Genomic DNA, 20,928 nt, shown 5'->3' with positions numbered 1-20,928 from the left:
CAGACTTCAGGGCTATTCCTGTACTGAGTCCCTGAGGTGTTCCACCCCTATGTTCCTGTCCCGGTAGGGAAGGGAACAGGTGGGTCTCTAACCATAGGACTTGTCCCTACTAGGTACAGCGTCCTCACATACACTGGGGCATTGAGGGGCAGAGGACCCCTCCGAGGGTGTCCTGATCTTTCAGATTCTTTGGGCTTGCTTACTTAGGGGTGCTGGGTGCGTGCGCGCGTGCGCATGTCTTCCACAGGCAGTGAAGGACCCTGTGCTTCTCTTTAATTGCCTCTTTCCTTTGTGAGCCCCTGAGGTGCTGCTCTTCAGAGGGAGCATGTGTGCATCTTATCACCCTGAGCATCTAGCAGTCATGGCAGCAACTGGTTTTGGGTTAAGGATTTTTGTTCTGGTCCAGTTTTTTAGTTGTAATTTAATACAGCAGAATTTTCCCATTTTAGGTGTAGGTTTTTCAGATTTCAGCATGTGTTTTTCATTTGAACCCTGTTGTTGGTGGATGACTGGTTTTTCTGTAACAAAAAAAGGTCACGTTCCTAGGTCTACTTGTCTGACCAGTTCCTATAGAGGCTGTGTAGCCAGACTGCCACTGTGGGCCTATTCTCAGAATTGCAGCATCTTCTCTCAGGATGTTGGACGCTGTGCTCTGCAGGCTGCTCGCTGGAGTCCTCTATTCCTGATGGTGGTTTTGTCCTCAGAGATGTAAGGTGGACTCTGCGCACACAAGGGGTCTGGGATACAGTGAAGTTACTGTTAAGTGGGTTTTTAGCTTACTGTGCTAAGTGGGTACTTGTCTCCAGACAAGCCCTGGAGCAAGGTGATGTCCCCATTCTATGGAAGAAGAAGCTCCTGGATACTCAGTCACAGGCTCAAGGCCACACAGTAAGTTGCGGAGTTGGGATTTGAACCAGCAGAGTATGTAGTCCTATATGCACACCTGAGACATGCTTGACCTAGAGCAACAGCTATTCATGGATTCTGGTTTTTGGTGACATCTGGGTGACAGGGACAGTATGATTTTATGTATTGTGTTTTGCAGATGTCTAATTGTGGGTTCCTGCTTTGGAAGTTTTGTAAAGATCAGAGAGTTGTGGAAAAGTGAATGGTGGTTCATTGCAAAAGTAGCTTGTACAGGTTTGGAGTAGTGTTGGAAACAGAGTCATCATGAATGGATCCACTGGTGGTTTTTCTACCCTGATGTAGGCAATGGTTGCATTTGGTTTTCAGCCATGACTTAGTCCTCTGCTGTATGTAAGGTAAGTGGATTTTTGAAGTGGAAGTGGCTCTGTGCACAGGTTACTTCTCTGGGCCCCAGTCCCTCCATGAGATGGACTTCCTAATTGTGTCGGCTTCTCAAGGCTGTTAAGAAGATTCACAGAGAGATGGACAGTAAGGTCCTGGGCCCAGTACCCTGCACATATGCATTTCATTAGTTTTGTGCTGTTGTTGCTGTTGAAGTGTTTTTGCCTCTTTCCAGTAAATTTGGGTAAGAGAGGTGAGTGGACAAAGCAGCCTTGGAGGCTTCCAGGCCCAGTGGAGGTTGAGGTCCCAGAGATGAAGAAAGATGACTGGCTTCTCTGGTGAACAGGGTAGCTCTACACCCAGGACAGAAAAGGCGCTTTCGCAGACTCAGGCGGTTTTCTCATGTAAGCGTGAGATGTGTTTAACCACATTAGATCCTGAAGGTGGCATCGACCGTGAGATGAAGGAATTCTATTTTACATGATGTTTGGCACTAGAACTTACATGAGGACAACTAACGTTTGACCTGTTGGCAGGGCGCTCTTTTAGAGATAACCACTCCTTTGCCCCAAGGGAAAAAAATGAGGGTGGGGCTTTGATTACAAAAATAACATTTGAGCATCATTAAACTGTTTTTACTCTGCTACTTCTGACACCAAGTGAAAGGTTTTGTTTTCCTTCTGAAACCAAATGCACGCTGCCTTTTCCAGCACCTCTTCTCCAATCCTTTGATTCTCTAGGCACTGGTGGTGTCCAGCAGTTCATTTACTTCTCATGCCTTCTGCCTAGAGTTACCGCAGACCCTACAGGGTAAGGGCTCAGCCCCACAGAAATGCCTCCACTTCTACAAATTAAGGGTTCCCATGAACTCCTCCTAAAGTTTTATAACTTGCTAGAACAGCTCACAAAACTCTGATAAACATTTTACTTACTGTTATCATTTATTATAGGGGATACAATTCAGGAACAGCCAGATGGAAGAGATGAATGGGGCAAGGTATGGTGTAGGGATACAGAGCTTCCAGGTACACCACCCTCCCAGCATTGCACATGTTCACCTCCCTGGAAATTCTCCGAACCCTGTTGTTTAGGGGTTTTTATAGAGGCTTCATTATGCAGACACGATTGATTAGATCATTGGCCATTGGTGATTAACTCAATTCCCAGCTCTTCTTCTCTCCCCAGAGGTTGAAGGTGGGGCTGAAAGTTCTGAGCTTCTAATTAAGGCTTAGTCTTTCTGGGGACCAGCCCAGTCCCAAGGCTGTCTAAGGGCCCACCAGAAGCACCTCATTACAACAAACGATGCTCCAGTCATCCCTATCACTCAGGAAATTCCAAGGGTTTATCTCTGTCGCAGGAAATGGAGACAGACACCAAATACTTTTCTATGAGACCATAATTATAAAAAAAATGATTGAGGTGAAATTCACATAACATAGTTAACCATTTTAAAGTGTACAGTTCATTGGCATTTAGTGCCTCATGATGATGTGCAACCACTGCCTCTGGTTTCAAAATTTTCATCTCCCTATTCTCCCCACTCCCACCTTCTGGCAACCTGTGATCTGCTTTCTGTTCTATGGATTTACCTGTTCTAGACATTTCATGTAAAAATAATCATACAATATGTGTCCTGTTGCGTCTGACTTCTTTCACTTAGTGTAATGTTTCCGAGGTTCAGCCATGTTATAGTATGTATCAGGGATTCATTCCTGTTTATGGCTGAATAACATTCTGTTGCATAGATACACAGTTGATTCTAATATTCAGAATAGTTATATTCTGTAAAGTCACCAAGTACATGGGATTAGTGAAAACTGGACTATTGTTACAAGGGGGAATATGGGGTTAGTTTCCTGCAAGCCTCTAGTCCAGCGGTTCTCAACCTGTGGGTCGCGACCCCTTTGGGGATCAAACGACCCTTTCACTGGGGTCGCCTAAGACCATCGGAAAACACACATATAATTACATATTGCTTTTGTGATTAATCACTATGCTTTAATTATGTTCAATTTGTAACAATGAAATTGGGGGTCACCACAACATGAAGAACTGTATTAAAGGGTCGTGGCATTAGGAAGGTTGAGAACCACTGCTCTAGTCACAGTGTTTTCATTAATTGATCAGTGCATAACCTGTGTTGTGTGTGTTTTTGTTTAAAGGCACCTTACTTAATATACATTGTTGATTCATTAACATCAAACTCAGCCAACAGCACTATAATTCATGCTTGAACCAAGCTTATATAAAAAAATGTATTTTCTTTGTAAGGCATGTTACAGCCTTCCTGTGCTTAGGAACTGTTGACAGCACTTCAGCACTATGCTTGGGGCCGTTTCAGCTAGCAAAATCACCAACAAAAAGCACAACAGTAGAAAAAACACTGGCACGAAATATACTAGGACAGTTGTTTACAGTCTGAGAGCTGAAATAAGAAGTCTGAGTGGGGAATGAGTTTGTTGGGTGACTCAAAGTTTTCACCACAATGTTTATGTCTGTGAGTGTGGAAACTACGAGTACTGGTTTAGGTTATCAATAAAATTTAGTGGGATCCAGGAATTATGAAGATCAGCTGTACCACCTACTTGCTGCTATGAAAGGTGCTGCTATGAACATATCTGTGCATGTACTAGTACGTGTTTGAGGTCCAGTTTTCAGTTCTTTTGTGTGGATACCTAGGAGTGGAATAGCCGGGTCAGATGGTAATTTGCTGCACCATTTCATGTTCCCACCAGCAGTATCTGGTTCCTATTTTTCTACGTCCTTCTCAGTGCTTGTAATTTTTCTGTTTTTTGTTGTGTTATAGCCATACTGGTGGGTATGGAGGCTCATCTGTGTTGTAGTATGTAGCAATGCTTCATTCCTTTTTAAGGCTGAATAATATTCCATGGTGTGGATGCACCACATTTGCATATCCATCCAATTATCCTGGACACTTGGGTTGCTTTCCACTGAGCCACACCGGCCAGGGCCACTTGGGTTGCTTTCATGTTTTAGATCAGTGATTCTCAACCTTCCTAATGCCGTGACCCTTTAATACAGTTCCTCATGTTGTGGTGACCCCCAATTTCATTGTTACAAATTGAACATAATTAAAGCATAGTGATTAATCACAAAAACAATATGTAATTACATATGTGTTTTCTGATGGTCTTAGGCAACCCCTGTGAAAGGGTCGTTCAATCCCCAAAGGGGTCGCAACCCATAGGTTGAGAACCACTGTTTTCGATACTGTGAATAATGCTAGTATGATCATGAGTAAACAGGTTATTTCCTTGAGACCCCTGCTTTCAATTCTTTTGGGCATATACTGAGAAGTTTATTTGCTAGGTGGTCTGATAAATATATATATTTTTAAAGTAAATCTTTATTGTTCAGATTATTACAGTTGTTCCTCTTTTTTCCCCCCATAGCTCCCCTCCACCCAGTTCCCACCCCACCCTCTTGTCCTTACTCCCCCCACCCCCCTCATCCATAGGTGTATGATTTTTGTCCGGTCTCTTCCCACAACCCCCACACCCCTTTCCCCCCCGAGAATTGTCAGTCCACTCCCTTTCTATGCCCTTGATTCTATTATATACACCAGTTTACTCTGTTCATCAGATTTTTTATTCACTTGATTTTTAGATTCACTTGTTGATAGATACGTATTTGTTGTTCATAATTTGTATCTTTACCTTTTTCTTCTTCCTGTTCTTAAAGAATACCTTTCAGCATTTCATAGAATACTGGTTTGGTGGTGATGAACTCCTTTAGCTTTTTCTTATCAGTGAAGCTCTTTATCTGACCTTCAATTCTGAATGATAGCTTTGCTGGATAAAGTAATCTTGGTTGTAGGTTCTTGCTATTCATCACTTTGAATATTTCTTGCCACTCCCTTCTGGCCTGCAAAGTTTCTGTTGAGAAATCAGCTGACAGTCGTATGGGTGCTCCCTTGTAGGTAACTGAATTTTTTTCTCTTGCTGCTTTTAAGATTTTCTCTTTGTCTTTTGCCCTTGGCATTTTAATTATGATATGTCTTGGTGTGGTCCTCTTTGGATTCCTTTTGTTTGGGGTTCTCTGTGCTTCCTGGACTTGTAAGTCTATTTCTTTCACCAGATAGGGGAAGTTTTCTGTCATTATTTCTTCAAATAGGTTTTCAATATCTTGCTCTCTCTCTTCTGACACCCCTATAATTCGGATATTGGGATGCTTGAAGTTGTCCCAGAGGCTCTTTACACTATCTTCATATTTTTGGATTCTTTTTTCTTTTTGCTTTTCCGGTTGGGTGTTTTTTACTTCTTCGTATTTCAAATCTTTGACTTGATTCTTGGGATCCTCTTGTCTGCTGTTGGATCTCTGTATATTATTCTTTATTTCAGTCAGTGTATGCTTAATTTCTAGTTGGTCCTTTTTCATATCCTCGAGGGTCTCACTAAATTTATCGGCGGTTTCTAGAAAATTCTTGCAAAACATAAAAAGTGTGGTTTTGAACTCTATATCCAGTAGTTTGCTTTCCTCCATTTCTGTCATTTGTGATCTGTTTCTTTGTCTCCACATTTTTTATGCTTCCCTGTGTTGATAGAGTGGCTTTCTGTGCTAGGTGTCCTATAGGGCCCAGTGGATCAGCCTCCCCAATTACCTGGGGTGGACACTCTTGGTGCACCCCTTTGTGGGCTTTGTGCACAGTCTTGTTGTAGTTAAGCCTTGATTGTTGTAGGTATCACTGGGAGGAATTGACCTCCAGGCCAATTGGCTGTGAGAATCAGCTGTGTCTACAGTGGGAGAACTTCTGTGCTGAAGGCACCCTTATGGGGCAAGACTTGCTTCAGTGGGGCTTTGGTGCTCACTGAGTCTTCCCCCTGAGTGTGTCCCTTATGGATCTGAGGAGTTGTAATCTGGATGGTCCTAATCTGACCACTGGGTACACAGGCTCTTGGATCTCTAAGGAAGTGCTAATTTAGCCTCTGCCTGAGGCTACCCAGCAGGAGCTATGGAGAGATCTGCAGGTTCCTCTTCCTTGTTTGGGTTTTGGAGGTACCCAGACGAGGCCCAGCTGTGAAACAATGCAAGCTGCTGTGGGGCCTTGGACCTTCTTTTGGATGTTCTGGGTCTTTCTGACCCAGCTGCAGTTTGTTAGGTAATTTTAGATCCCAAAGGGCCAGCCCATTCATATGCAAAAGCCTCTGCACACAGCTTGGGTGGGGAGGGGTCTCAGGGAATCAACAGGGTGAAGCAAACAGCTATGGCTGATCCTCAGTCCTGCCCTAAGAGGTCCCGGGTCTCAGTGTCCTGGTAATCGCTGCAAGCACCTCTGAGATAAAGCCGCCCTCGAGTTCCGCCCACTGCCAGACAGTCCAGTTTCTCCCTGTATGAGTCTGGGTCCCCAGAGACTCGCCCGGAACTGGAGTCAGGGCCGTTGGGAGCTTGTGCCTCCCTCCTGATTGCAAAAGACACCGTCGTCCTCCATTGCCAGCCCCTTTCCGCGAGTGCTCGAGCCTCCGTACCTCTGCACTTTTACTTCTGCACCTCCTCTGAGTCTCAGTGTGCTTTTCTCTTTCCTTCTAGTTGTAGAATTTCCACTCAGCCAGCCTTCCTGTGGTTCTGGATGATGTCTGTTTTGTCTTTTAGTTGTATTTTTGAAGTGGTTGTGTGAGGCAGCAATTTCAGGTGTTTACCTATGCTGCCATCTTGGTTTCTCTGATAAATCTATTTTTAATTTTTGAGGAACCACAATGCTGTTTTTCACTGAAGCTGTAATATTTTCCATTGTTACTAACAGTGCACAAGGGGCCTAATTTCTCCACATTCTTGTCAACAATTGTTTTCTCTTTTTTGATACTATCCATAATAATGTGTGAGATAGTATGTCATTGTGGTTTTGATTTACATTTCTTTAATAATTATGGAGCATCTTTTTATTAGTGTGCTTATTGGCCCCATTCTTTGGAGAAATATCCATTCAAGTTCTTTGACTGTTTTTGAATTGTTGTTTTTTTGGTTATTGAAGAGGAGTTCTCTCCATATTCTAGATATTAATTCGTTATCAGGTATATTTTGTAAATATTTTCTTCCATTTTGCAAGTTGCCTTTTCACTGTTAGTCATGTCCTTTGATGCATAAAAGTTTTTAATTTTCATGAAGTTCATTTTGCCTATTTATTTTTCTTGCCTGTGCATTGCCTATGTCATATCCAGGAAATCATTACCAAATTCAGTGTCATGAAGCCTTTGACCTATGTTTTCTTTGAAGAGCTTTACAGTTTTAGCTCCTATGGTTAGATGTTTGGTCCATTTTGAGTTAATTTTTGGATATGGTGTTAGGTAAGGGTTGAAGTTTTTTCCCCCACAGCTATTGTTATTTATTATATTTTACATTATCCTTGTGATTTTTCTAGATATTAATAATAGCGTATCCCAGAAACACTATTTTGAAAACTTAAACAGTTAAAACTTTATTTTTCATTATAATTTAAAATAAAAATGCAATATTTCTATTATGTATATCATGTTATCCATTCTACACATTTTTTAAAAAATATATTTTATTGATTTTTTTACAGAGAGAAAGGGAGAGGGATAGAGAGTTAGAAACATCAATCAGCCGCCTCCTGCACACTCCCCACTGGGATGTGCCTGCAACCAAGGTACATGCCCCTGACCGGAATCGAACCCGGGACCCTTGAGTCCACAGGCTGACACTCTATCCACTGAGCCAAACCGGTCAGGGCACATTCTACACATTTTATAGTGATAAGTATTTACACATACTATACTTTGCAATAGGAAATACTTTTTTGGTCTCCCCTAGCAGGCTGCAGATTTCCAAAGCAGAAGTCCTAAACCTCTGAAAGTAGCACTAAAAATAATCTTTCTTTGCACGAAAAAAAAAAAAAAAAAAATATATATATATCTATATATATATAATAAAAATGTTTGCTGTGTTTTATTTATTTATTTTGGGGGGAGGAAGGTTAAAGAAGTTTCATTTTTGCTTCAAAAACTTTCCCAGCCCTAACTGGTTTGGCTCAGTGGATAGAGCGTCAGCCTCTGGACTCAAGGGTCCCAGGTTCGATTCCAGTCAAGGGCATGTACCTTGGTTGCGGGCACGTCCCCGGTAGGGAGTGTGCAGGAGGCAGCTGATCAATGTTTCTCTCTCATCGATGTTTCTAACTCTCTATCCCTATCCCTTCCTCTCTGTAAAAAATCAATAAAATATATTTTAAAAAAACAACTTTCCCAACGAGTAGTGATTCATTTTTATTATACATCATCATAATGAACACTGGTCTTCTGGCTTTCATAATAGTGTAAATTCAAGGTCATGTGTGTAACATGTATTTTCTTTTTTTTTTTTTTAATATATTTTATTGATTTTTTACAGAGAGGAAGGGAGAGGAATAGAGAGTTAGAAACATCGATGAGAGAGAAACACCAATCAGCTGCCTCTTGCACACCCCCCACCGGGGATGTGCCCACAACCAAGGCACATGCCCTTGACCGGAATCGAACCCAGGACCCTTGAGTCCGCAGGCCGACGCTCTATCCACTGAGCCAAACCGGTCAGGGCAACATGTATTTTCTGAAATCCAGTGTATTCATTTGGATATATATGGAGTATCCCTTGTGTTCTTATTCTCATATGAAAGTACAAGCACTATGGCTTCAATAATGAATTATTTATTTATTTATATATTATTATTATTTTTTTTACTCATCACTGAGTTTTATTCATCATGACATGTTTCAACCTGAGCAACAAACAAAACATTTCAGAATGCAAATTGAAAAGAAAAAAAAAGAATGCAGAGTGGATCTTGATCCTCATGGCCTTAAGTTTCTTACTGAAAGAGGACAGTTAGGCTGAAGTAATTCCACAGAGTCGGTCCCAGTTTTGTTGCAGAATTTCTCCAGGAATGTTTTCAAGATGGTTTTTCCTATACCTGTCGTGTTTTCCATCTCAGGCACTGCTGTCACTGTAACTCGTACACACTTTACTGAAGGAAACTAGTTTCAGGTCAAGTTCATTTTCCAGCTGTCCAGACTGTTTCCTGACATTTTCCCAGTAATTGCTGGTTTCTGCCGCCATCTTTGTTGTCCGACATCAGTCCAGTAACAAATTTTTTAAAATCATAAATAGAACTTGTGTTTGATTTGGGTCTTGGCTAATTTCTAAGGAACCATTCAGCAATCGTGGTCTCAGATAATTAAATACCCTGTGAAGCTGCAATTAATTAAGGGCCTGCTGATTCTAAGAACTAGGCAACCAACAAGGGCATGAGGGAAAATTACAAATCCTAATGCCAAGTGCTGAGGAAATATCAATAATCTCCTTTTCACTTTTGCAATATATATAAGTATAAAGTAGAGGGAGAGGATAAGAATTATATGAATATCCTATATAATAAAAGGGTAATATGCAAATTGACCCTAATAGCAGAATGACTGGGAATGACTGGTCACTATGACACACACTGACCACCAGGGGGCAGACGCTCAATGCAGGAGCTGCCCCCTGGTGGTCAGTGTGCTCCCACAGGGGGAGCTCTGCTCAGCCACAAGTCAGGCTGACCGCTGCCAGCACAGTGGTGGTGGCGGGAGCCTCTCCCACCTCCTCAGCAGCGCTAAGGATGTCTGACTGCCAGCTTAGGCCCGATCCCCTGGGGAGCGGGCCTAAGCCAGCAGGTGGACATCCCCTGAGGGGTCCCAGACTGCGAGAGGGCACAGGCCGGGCTGAGGGAACCCCCTCCCCAGTGCACAAATTTTTGTGCACTGGGCCTCTAGTTGTTAAATAAAAAGTGCTACAGAACTGGGACAATATTTTGTTGTTGTTAAATTTTCCTCTTATTCTAGTTCAGTAAGATGCTTGTAAGGCAGATTAGTTCCATTGTTGCTATTCAGAACTTGTAGAGAGTAAAAGAATGAATCAACTTCCCTGGTTTAAACTTAATAGTCTTAAAACATGTTATTTTGTAACTTGAACATCTATAATAATAAAAGCGTAATATGCTAATTAGACTAGACATCCTTCCAGACGACCTTCTGGACGGATCCGGAGCTGCGAGGGAAGCCCAGGTCCCGGGTGTAAGAGGGAAGCCGGTGCCAGCAGCCAGGGGAAGGAAGGCCTACTCTTGCATGAATTTCATGCATCAGGCCTCTAGTCCAACGGTTCTCAACCTGTGGGTCAAGACCCCTTTTGGGGTCGAACAACCCTTTCATAGGGATCGCCTAAGACCATTGGAAAACACATATATAATTACATACTGTTTTTGTGATTAATCACTAGGCTTTAATTATGTTCAATTTGTAATAATGAAAATACATCCTGCATATCAGATATTTACATTATGATTCATAGCAGTAGCAAAATTATAGTTATGAAGTAGCAACGAAAATAATTTTATGGTTGGGGGTCACTACAACATGAGGAACTGTATTAAAGGGTTGTGGCATTAGGAAGGTTGAGAACCACTGTGTTATGGCCTTTACTTTGAGGTCTATTTTGTCAGATATAAGTATCGCAACCCCAGCTTTTTTCTCATTTCCATTTGCCTGAAAATTTTTTTTCCATCCCTTCACTCTCAGTCTGTGTGAATCCTTTGTTCTGAGGTGGGTCTCTTGCAGACAACAAATATATGGGTCATGTTTTCTTATCCATTCAGCTACCCTGTGTCTTTTGATTGGAGCATTTAATCCATTTACGTTTAATGTTATTATTGAAAAGTACTTGTTTGTGATCATTTTTATTATTAATGTTTGTGTTTCTTCTTGTCTTTCTGTTTCTTCTTTTTACAGCAGTCCCTTTAGCATTTCTTGCATTGCTGTCTTGGTGGTAATAAACTCTGTTAGCCCTTTTTTGTCTGTGAAGCTCCTGATTCCACCTTCAATTTGGAATGATAGCCTTGCTGGGTATAGTATTCTTGGATTCATTCCCTTGCTTTGCATCACTTTGTATATTTCATTCCAATCCCTTCTTGCCTGGTGTGTTTCTGTGGAGAAGTCAGCTGATATTCTAATAGGAGATCCCTTGTAGGTAACTTTCTGTCTCTCTCTTGCAGCCTCTAAGATTCTTACTTTGTCGTTGGTGTTTGCCAATTTAATTATGATGTGTCTTGGTGTTGGTCTTTTGGGGTTCATCTTGTTTGGCACTCTGTGTGCTTCTTGGACTTGTAGTTTTTTTCTTGCCAGTATCAGGGAAGTTTTCTGTCATTATTTCTTCAAACAGGTTTTCTATTCCTTGCTTCTCCTCCTCTCCTTCTGGTATCCCTTTTAAGCGAATGTTGTTCTGTTTTGCGTTGTCCCAAAGCTCCCTTAGGCTCTCCTCTTGCTTTTTAAGTTTTTTTTACAGTTGTTTGTGTGTTTTTTTCCTACCTTGTCTTCTAATTCACTGATGCGGCCCTCAGCCTCTTCTAGTCTGCTGTTTCAGCCTTCCGTTGTGTTCTTTATTGCAGCTATGTCGTTCTTCATTTCCTCTTGGTTCCTTTTCATGTTGGTGACATTCTCATTCAGCTCCTTATAATTCTCATTGAGTTATGTGTATTTGTCATCCAGCCGTTTGAGCATCCTTATAACCATTACTCTGAATTCTTTCTCTGATAAGTTAGTAGCCTCAATTTCATTTAACTCCCTTTCTGGTGATTCCTCTCTTTCTTTCCTTTGTGGATTGCTTTTTTGTCTTCTCAGGTTTTGCTGTAATGTTTTAATTATAGCTCCGATTGCTTTGCTACCCAGTTTCTTTTGGGTATGATGCTACTGGTGTGACCTCTCAGGTCTCCTGGGCTTGGTAGTCTAGTGTAGCTCCCTACTTGAGCTATTTGGGTTCTCTTGATGTAGGCCTGTGAGCTGGAAAGGCGCAACTGAGGTGTCTAGAAATCAGCAGCCGTGGAGGGGGTCTTCCAATTTTTGCTGTCTTGCGCCCTTGGTTGAAATCAACGTGTGCCCAGCGGGGACTCACAGTGGCACCCAGGAACCGTTTGTTGGGGTGGTGGGGCTCAGGAGGCCTGCGTTCTGGAAAGGCGTGACTGTGGTGTCCAGAGTTCTGTAGTTGTGGGGTGGGCAGACTCAGCTTTTGCTGCTCCCTCTGTGGTTGTATACATGCGATCCCAGCGGCAGTTCACAGGGGCACCTGTAGTGTGTTTGCCAGCAGGGTGTACTGACGCACCCTGAAGGGCCCTGGCACTGAAGCCATGGGATTGCGGTGTCTGTGGTCAGGTATCCCAGAAGAGGGAATTCAGTGTTTCTACAGCCCAGCAGTGCACCCCTGTTTGTTTAAGTGCATGTCCAGCGGGGCTCACAGTGGGGCCCCAGGGCTGCCTGTGGAGTGGTGGTCTTGGGAGACCTGCATGCTGGAAAAGCATGCAACTGTAGTGTCCAGAGTTCTGCAGCTGTGGGGTGGGGAAACTCAGTTTTTGCTGATGCACCTGTGGTGGATAAGCGCGCGTTCCCGGTGGTGGCACACAGGAGCACCCGCAGTGAGTTTGCTAGCGCAGGTGCACTGAAGGGCCCTGGCACGCTTAATCGAGGTGTCTTTGGGCCGGTATCCAAGATGGGTGAATTCAGAATTTCTACTGCCCAGGGAGTGCGTCCCTATTTGTCCGAGATCGGACCCAGCGGAGGCTCATTGCAGCTTCCCAAAGTGCCCTGTGGATAGATGGGCTCAGGGGGAATGAGTAACTGTGGCAGTGTCTTTGCCGGGCGCTGAGCTCTGACGCACTCTGAGGTGCCCTGGCGCTGAAGGGCCCTGGCGCTGAAGTCGCAACTGGGTGTGTGTGGCAGTTATTCAGGCAGAGGGAATTCAGAATTTCTACTGCGGGGCAGTGCGCCTGTGTCTGTACAAAATCACACCCAGCTGGGGCTTACAGTGACTCCCAAGAGAAGTCTATGGAATGGTGTGCCTCGGAGACCTGCGCTTTGGAGACCTGCCCTTTGGAGACCTGCGCACTGGCGAATGCGATGTTGGAGGTCTGCCGCTGGGGAGGGGGAGGCTGCACTTACTGCTGCGGGCGCGGTGCTCCTTTGGAGGTGGAGATCCCAGGGTCTGCGAGTCTGCGGGTGTGGCTGCAGGATTTTGGCTGGAGTGGCTGCTGGGTCTCGGGCAGTGTCCAAAGCCTGTCTGGGTGGTGGTGCTGATGAGTTCCTAGAAGAGGCCACTCTCTCCTTTAAGATGGCGTGGGCTCCGTACCCGAGTCCGGCAGTCCAGGGAGTGTCCACAGCGGTGGTAGTCTCTCCGTGTCCCAGAGAGCCTGGTCTGCCAGCCTCTGCTGCTCCTGCCGGATTTCACTGTCCCTCACTCACTCACACACACAACACACAATCCACACACTCTCCTTTCATCCCCTCACTCACTCACTTCCTATCCCTCACCTCCGTCCTGCCAGCCGCCATCTTTTTTCTCCCTTAATATTGATTTGTTATTTCTTTCCAATATTCTTGGTGAGGGCATCTATCCTGTTTCTGTTTCTTTTTGAGTTCCAGGCAGTCCTCTCTCCACTGGCCTTCCTTTTTGCAATAGGCACATTGATTGATGCCTAGTGGGTCTTTCTCTTTTCATTTTGGGTCCTGTCTCTCCTTCTAGTTTCCCCGCACTGTTTCTTAAAAAAATGGTGGTCTACTTTAATTTCCTTGTTTTCTGGGCATGGTAAACTTTAAAGGCTATGTCCACCAGCTGGGAGGGATTCATTTCCAACACCCAGTCTAAATGTTGGAGCTTCCTTCTGATATATAGGGCACTTTGCCCAATAAAAGTCATATTTACCACCCGGACATTTTCTGGTGCCTGTGGGTCAGCATCAGTGTGCTTTTGATAGGCCTGATAGATCCTTTCTAAAACTTCAGAAGGATCTTCATTTGGTTTCTGTTGAACTGCCTGTATCATATTCAAGCTCTTTTGTTTAGGCACCCCTTTCTTCAGCCCTTCCAATATGCACCTTTTGTAATATTCTAGGAAAGCTAGGTCCCTGCTATTAAGGTCCCACTGGGCTCTGTCAAGAGAATTTCCCTGGCTGGGTTGGGGGGGTTCCGTTAGGATTCTCTTGATGGAGACAATGAACCTCTTCATTAGCATCATATATAGCTAGCCACCTTTCATCTGCCGTTATCAGGATGTTAAGGAGAGCCTGTACATCTTCCCAGTTTGGATCGTGAGTGGCAAAAATTGAGGTGATAAGATCTGTCATTTTCTCAGGATTATCCCTATATGAGGGGTTGGAATTTTCCCAGTTCAGTAAATCTCAAGTAGAAAATGAAGTATGGGCCCAGTAATGGCCAGTGGACTGGCCTTTCTAGTTTATTTCGCCTATAGGATATTACCTCAAAGGGAATTGTCCTGCTCTGGATAGGGATGCTCCCTGGCCACATTGGGTGCCCTGCGGGTCTTCTAGGGGGAGACCATTCCCTCATCATACAGGGGTGGGGCTGTCATCCCTCTGGGCCCTATTTCAAGGTTATCTAGCAGTGGGGATGGTAGTGGGGTGAAATTTTTCTGCTGCTAATCCTGGGTCCTCCGGGTTCAGGGCATTAAAGAGGCGCATTTCCTCATTTTCCTTTTCTTCCTGTGTCTTTTTATAATGGAGGAGTTTTTATTTTAAATATTTTTATTGATTTTAGAGAGTGGGAGAGAGGAAGAGAGAGAGAGAAACATCAGTGATGAAAGAGAATCATTAATGGGCTGCCTCTTGCATACCCCCTACTGGGGATCGAGCCAGCAACCCAGGTGTGTGCCTTGACCGAGAATCGAACCAGCCACCTCTTAGCTCATAGGTCGACATTCAACTACTGAGCCACACCAGCAGGGCTAGGGGAGGAGTTTTGAAGCCAATTCCCTTCTCTGTATCATTAGTTTGTTCCTTTTCTTTGCCAAATCCTTATTGTTTAAAGACATAAACGCCTGGACATAAAGGATTTTGTCCTATTTTCATGAACGTAGGCAAAACAATTCCAACTGTATGATAGTGTAGTAATTTAGGAAATCACTAAGGGGTTATTTTTCTTCATAGTCTAACCCAATGGTCGGCAAACTCATTAGTCAACAGAGCCAAATATCAACAGTACAACGATTGAAATTTATTTTGAGAGCCAAAATTTTTTTCTTTTTTCCAGTTGATCAGCAGCCTAGCCAGGTTCTCTAGCCAGGTTCTAGCCAGGATCTCCAGCCAGGTTCTGTGTTTTATTGTCTTGTTACATTTGTATTTATACCAGTTGATTTTAATCCTATCAATTTCTATTCCAAAGGTTAGGGCGTTTCTTATCTCCATTCCAGGGAGTAAAGCTTATGTAGCTTTGTGGGGGGAGGGGGGGGAGGTTGGGGGTCAATGGGGGGATGAGGACACATTTGCAATACCTTAACCAATAAAGAAATTAAAAATGAAATAAAATAAAATAAAATAAAAGTAACATATGATTGTTACAAAAAAAAATAAATAAAGTGATTAACTACCCGCCTGGCACTTAGTTAAGGGGTTTTATTCCCTCCCTAACTTCAGGGAAAAATCCCTACCTAGGGCCCTAACTGGTTTGGCTCAGTGGATAGAGCGGACTGAAAGGTCCCAGGTTCGATTCTGGTGACGGGCATGTACCTTGGTTGCGGGCACATCCCCAGTAGGGGGTGTGCAGGAGGCAGCTGATCGATGTTTCTCTCCCATCCATGTTTCTAACTATCCCTCTCCCTTCCTCTCTGTAAAAAATCAATAAAATAAAAAAAAATCCCTACCTGGGGAAACAACCTTTCTCGGAGAGGTGACCTTGGTTAAAACACATAGCGCCAAGAAGGGGAGCAAACATATTAAGAACAGTATGCCATTTACGCCAGGTCCCTTGAAACATATGCTGTGCAGATGTTTCTTCCCTGCAGCGACTGTGTCAAGCAACAAGGATGGACCAGCTTCCGGCAAATTCCCCCTTTTTTATTTTTTAAATGATAGCGCATGTAAATCAGCGGCCACCTCTCGGATTGGGTTGTTTAAGACTCGGAAGAAGACTGACAAGCAATGATAGCGAGCATAGCTATAAACATAGTGGATGGAGTGCACAAGGAGCCTTGTTCCTGTAGAAGGTTGCTGGCCTCTTCAGTCAACGGATTTCAGCTGTCCTCAAGTCGATGGTTTGGTTGTCCTTGATGATCTGGCTAGTGGGCGGCGTCATTGGCTTCCCAAAGTGTCAGCGAGTTGAAGGGCTGCATCAAAGGGTCCATCAGGGTCGCGCTTGATGGTGGTGTCGGTGTCCGGGGAGGAGTCAGCTGTGCCCTCTGGGTCGGCTAAGGGTCCCTGTTCGGGCGCCATCTGTTGGGGTCCAACCTCAGCAGGTCCAGGGGTTCCCAAAGGTGTGGACGGAGTCGGCGAAGAAGGAATGACACGGAGACAGTGTTCAGTTGATCAGTAGCCTAGCCAGGTTCTCTAGCCAGGTTCTAGCCAGGATCTCCAGCCAGGTTCTGTCGAGAGCCAAATTTTTTAAACTTAAACTATATAGGTAGGTACATTGTTATTAACTTAATTAGGGTACTTTTAAGGCTTAGGAAGAGCCACACTCAAGGGGCCAAAGAGCCGCATGTGGCTCGAGAGCCGCAGTTTGCCGACCACGGGTCTAACGTATACATAGGCCAAGCAGTGTTACAATAGAAAATCAGTTCCTTCTTAGTCATTGAATTATAGCTGTACATGGACCAATCTGCTAAAATTTGGCCCAGTGGGCTCCCTTCAAGAGTTAAAACAGAACAACCCTGATAGCACAAAAGTACCAACCCAAAACCATAACCATAGAAAAACCCCAGACAAAATGGGAACATATGAACAAAACTTAGACCCATATTTCCTTTATTTCAAATGAGCACTCAAAAGCAAGTCCTATGACTTACCTCCTGCCAACCAATGCTGCAAGTGGTCCTGACCCTATCTAAATGGCACCAAGCCAAAGTGGCACAAAGCCTAAGTGGCTCGAAGCCTAAGCGTCAGGATAGCCTAGGATATCCTTACCAACTGGTACCACAAATGGTCCTAACTGGACCCAAGTGGCATGACGCCAGGTGGCACAAAGACCAAGTGGCAGGGATAAAGGACCTCCAGTTTGCATGCTAGTTTGACTTAATCAGTCTTGGAATCCATCTGCTCCCCAGAAACCCATTTCCTTTCACCAGCCAAGTGATTCAGGCAGCTGATGCCTTGAGAAGGAGTTTAGGAAAATACCCCTAGGAAAGCTCATGGCAGTTACTGGGAAGTTCCCACAGTCCCGCTCCCAGGGTGAGCCTGCCACAGGCAGCTGGGACCCCAACCTGGGTCCTTGAAAACGCAGGGTCTGCTGCCTGTTGCAATGAAAGCCAAACTCATGAGACAAGTGCTGGTGCAAAAGGAAAGAGGTTTATTCAGGTGCCACAGCCTGGGAGAACTATGGACTCACTTGTCAAAGATCATCTCCCCTTCTTGCTGAAGCCCATGGTTCTTATAGGGATAGGGAAGGGAACACTTTCTTAAAAATCGTCACCTGAGAATATGCTTTTTTAGTTTATTTGAGAGAGAAAGAGAAAGAGAGTAACATCAATTGGTTGCCTCCCATATGTACCCAGATTTAGGGATGAAACCCGCAACCTATGTATGTGCCCTGACCAGGAATCAAACCCACAACCTTTTGGTGTGTGGGATGACACTCCAACCAACTGAGCCACCTGGCCAGGGCAGGAGGGAAGGGTTTTTTCCCTATTCAATTATCTTGCTAGCTTTCAGCCTGCTCAGGCCCCATCCATATATCTCTCTTTTTTATTAGTATGCTTTTATTGGTTTAAGAGTGAGGGAGAGATAGAAACATCAATGATGAGAGAGAATCATCGATAAGCTGCCTCCTGCAGGCCCCCTGTTGGGGATTGAGTCCACAACCCAGGCATGTGCCCTTATCAGGAATCAAATGTGACCTCCTGGTTCATAGGTTGACGCTCAACCACTGAGCCACACTGACTAGGCCATTCATCTTTCTAGCTTTTGGCACACTTGGTCCCTGTCCATTCATCTTTGTAGGTAACAATTTGCTTTTCTCTTGCTACTTTTAAGATTCTCTATTTGTCTTTAATTTTTGTCATTTTAATTATGATGTGTCTGGGCATGGGCCTATTTGGGTTCTTCTTGCTTAGGGTTCTCTATGCCTTCTGTACTTGTGTGACTTTTTGTTTTACCAAGTTAGGGAAGTTTTCAGCCATTATTTCTTCAAACACGTTCTCTATCCCATTTTCCCTTTCTGCCTCTTCTGGCACATCTGCTATTCGAATATTGTTTCATTTCATTTGTCCCACAGCTCCCTTAAGCTGTCCTCCTGTTTTTTAATTGTTTTTTCTTCTTGGTTCTCTGATTGATTTTTTCAACACTGTCTTCTAATTCAGTGGTCGCCAACCGGTAGTCCGTGGACCACTGTTGGTCCAAGAGGTCCGAAAGACTGGCAACCGCTGCTCTAATTCACTGATTCAGTCCTGAGCTTCCCCTAATCTGCTATGTGTTCCTTCCAATGTGTTCTTTATTTGTGCTCTATCAATCTTTATTTCTGACTGTTCTTTTTTCATAGTTACTATACCTTTTCTCATGCTGTTGAGCATCTTTACTATCATTCTGAAGTCTGTTTCAGAAGTTTCTTATCTCTGTTTCATTTATCTCTTCTGGAGAATTCTCTTATTCTTTCATTTGTGGGTGGTTTCTTTGTTTCCTCATTTTGGCTGCCTGTTTGGGTTTGTGACTATGTATTAGGTAAATCTGCTATGGCTCTCAATCTCAGTGTCAAATGCTGTTTCTGACTAATTAGATCAGGTTAAGACTCAAAGCCTCCAGAGACCACCTCTGGCTGCAGACTGATAAGATTCCTCTTGATCTGCCCTCAGGCAATAATCCACAGGTGTGGCAAGAGTTTTTTTCCAATAGGGTGGGATAATTGTTTCTGCCTGGAGGCTAATTGTTAATCTCAAGTTTAGTAAGGGTCAAGCTGTTTTCCAATAGGGTGGGAAAGATTACCTCCCCAGCATGAGGGAATGGCTCAGCACAGGAAACTGGGGTGTCTGCCTTCTGAGCTCTGACCCTAGAGCCCTTGATCCTGGCTTCTGCTCACCCAGCTCCAGTCCACTCTGCTGTTCCTCTATCAGAGCACAAGATGGGTGGCTCTACAGGGAATTTTATGTGTTGGCCCTTTTAGAGGGTTGAATTTCTAGCCATTTCTCACTGATAGCTATCCCGCTGCCTTACACAGCCAAATATTATGTGGGTGCCCTTCTCAGTTCTAGTGCTCTCTGCTGGGGGGCCCAGCTTGGGAATTACACCCCAGAGTTCTCAGTGGCAACCCCCACAGCTGAGATATCTCTCTGGAACTTCAGCTGCTGTCTGTGGGTGCTTAGCCAGCCCTTTCTTGCCTCCACCTCTCCTAACAGCCTTTATGCAGTCTCCACTTTTGGTCCTTGGTTATCAGGGTTATCTCCAGCAGGCCTTCTGTGATTATTCCGTAAGTTTTTCTGTATTTTGGTTGTAATTCCAGTTTGGAGTTGGGAGTATGTTTGTGCAGCATCCACTTACTCTGCTGCCATTTTTAATCTGTGTCCATTCATCTTTCTAACTTTTGCTGCAAGAATGTCCTCCATGAGCCATCTTGGCCAATGTGGGAGAATCCCTGGCACACCGACTAGGGCTGCTGCCTACGGTAACAATTGTATTTAAATGGACTTGTGTTTACTGGTTTAATGTTTGCTCTATTGTTAGAATGTAAGCTCTTGAGAGCACAACTCTGTCAGTTTTGTTCTCTGTGATACTGGCCTTTAGTATAAGAGATGGCACTTGGTAAATATTTGTTGAATGAGTGACTAAATGGATGAACCAAATTGATTTTGGAGGGAGCAGCTATTGTCTGTCAGGAAACTTTACAACAACCAGTATGTAAGTCAACCCCCACTTTTAAAAAATGAGGTGAAATTCACATTGCATAAAATTATTTTTCATTGAACAATTCATTGGCATTTTGTGTATATTCACATTGTTGTACAATGACCACCATTCCCACCATTCTCTAGTTTCAAAATATTTTCTTTAGCCCTGGCTGGTTTGGCTCAGTGGATAGAGTGTTGGCCTGCAGACTGAAGTGTCTCGGTTCGATTCTGGTCAAAGGCACATGCCTGGGTTGAGAGCTTGATCCCCAGTAGGAGGCGTGCAGGAGGCAGCCAACCAATGATTCTCATTGATGTTTCTATCTCTCTCCTTCCCTTCCTCTCTGAAATTAATAAAAAATATATATTAAAAAAATATTTTCTTTACTCCAAAGGAAACTTTGTACCCACTAAGCAATTGTTTCTGACGTGATCTTTTGTGTCTGGCTTCTTTCACTTAGTATAACTGTTTATGAGTTCATCTACACTGTAGAGTGAGTCAGACTTCATTTCCTTTTATGACTGAACTAGTGGCCTGGTGCATGAAATTTGTGCACGGGGGGAGTGGGGGTGTTGTCCCTCAGCCCGGCCTGCACCCTCTCCAATCTGGGACCCCTCAGGGGATGTCTGACTGCTGGCTTAGGCCCGATCCCACAGCAGTCGGACATCCCTCTCACAATCCGGGACTGCTGGCTCCTAACTGCTCACCTGCCTGCCTGCCCAATTGACCCTAACCCCTCTACCTGCTGGCCTGCTTGACCCCAACTGCCCCCCTGCCAGCCTTCTCCCCCCCAGCTGCCCCCCCCCCCCCATGCCGCCGGCCTGATCGCC

At 44.2% G+C, this 20,928-nt stretch overlaps 1 protein-coding gene across 6 annotated transcripts in view; it reads left to right on the top strand.

Annotated features, from left to right (window-relative positions):
- Positions 1-20,928, top strand: part of MLLT1 (MLLT1, super elongation complex subunit) — an 84,474-nt gene that overhangs the window by 20,535 nt on the left and 43,011 nt on the right. For 4 of the 6 annotated variants that reach the window (XR_002832206.1, XM_014466484.2, XM_014466481.2 and 1 more), the window contains exon 4: positions 2,199-2,273. The exons of the other annotated variants lie outside the window; for them this stretch is intronic. Coding sequence is in view for 3 of the 4 variants with exons in the window: in XM_014466484.2 (XP_014321970.1) it covers positions 2,199-2,273 (75 nt within the window). In the remaining variant the exon portion in view is untranslated. The remainder of the gene's footprint in view (positions 1-2,198; positions 2,274-20,928) is intronic. 6 annotated transcript variants of the gene reach the window in all.

Source organism: Myotis lucifugus, unplaced genomic scaffold (assembly GCF_000147115.1).
Source record: "Myotis lucifugus unplaced genomic scaffold, Myoluc2.0 scaffold_341, whole genome shotgun sequence".
NCBI classification, from domain to species: Eukaryota; Metazoa; Chordata; class Mammalia; order Chiroptera; family Vespertilionidae; genus Myotis; species Myotis lucifugus.
Note: the sequence above shows the minus strand (reverse complement) of the source record. Positions and strands in the feature narration are given on the sequence as shown.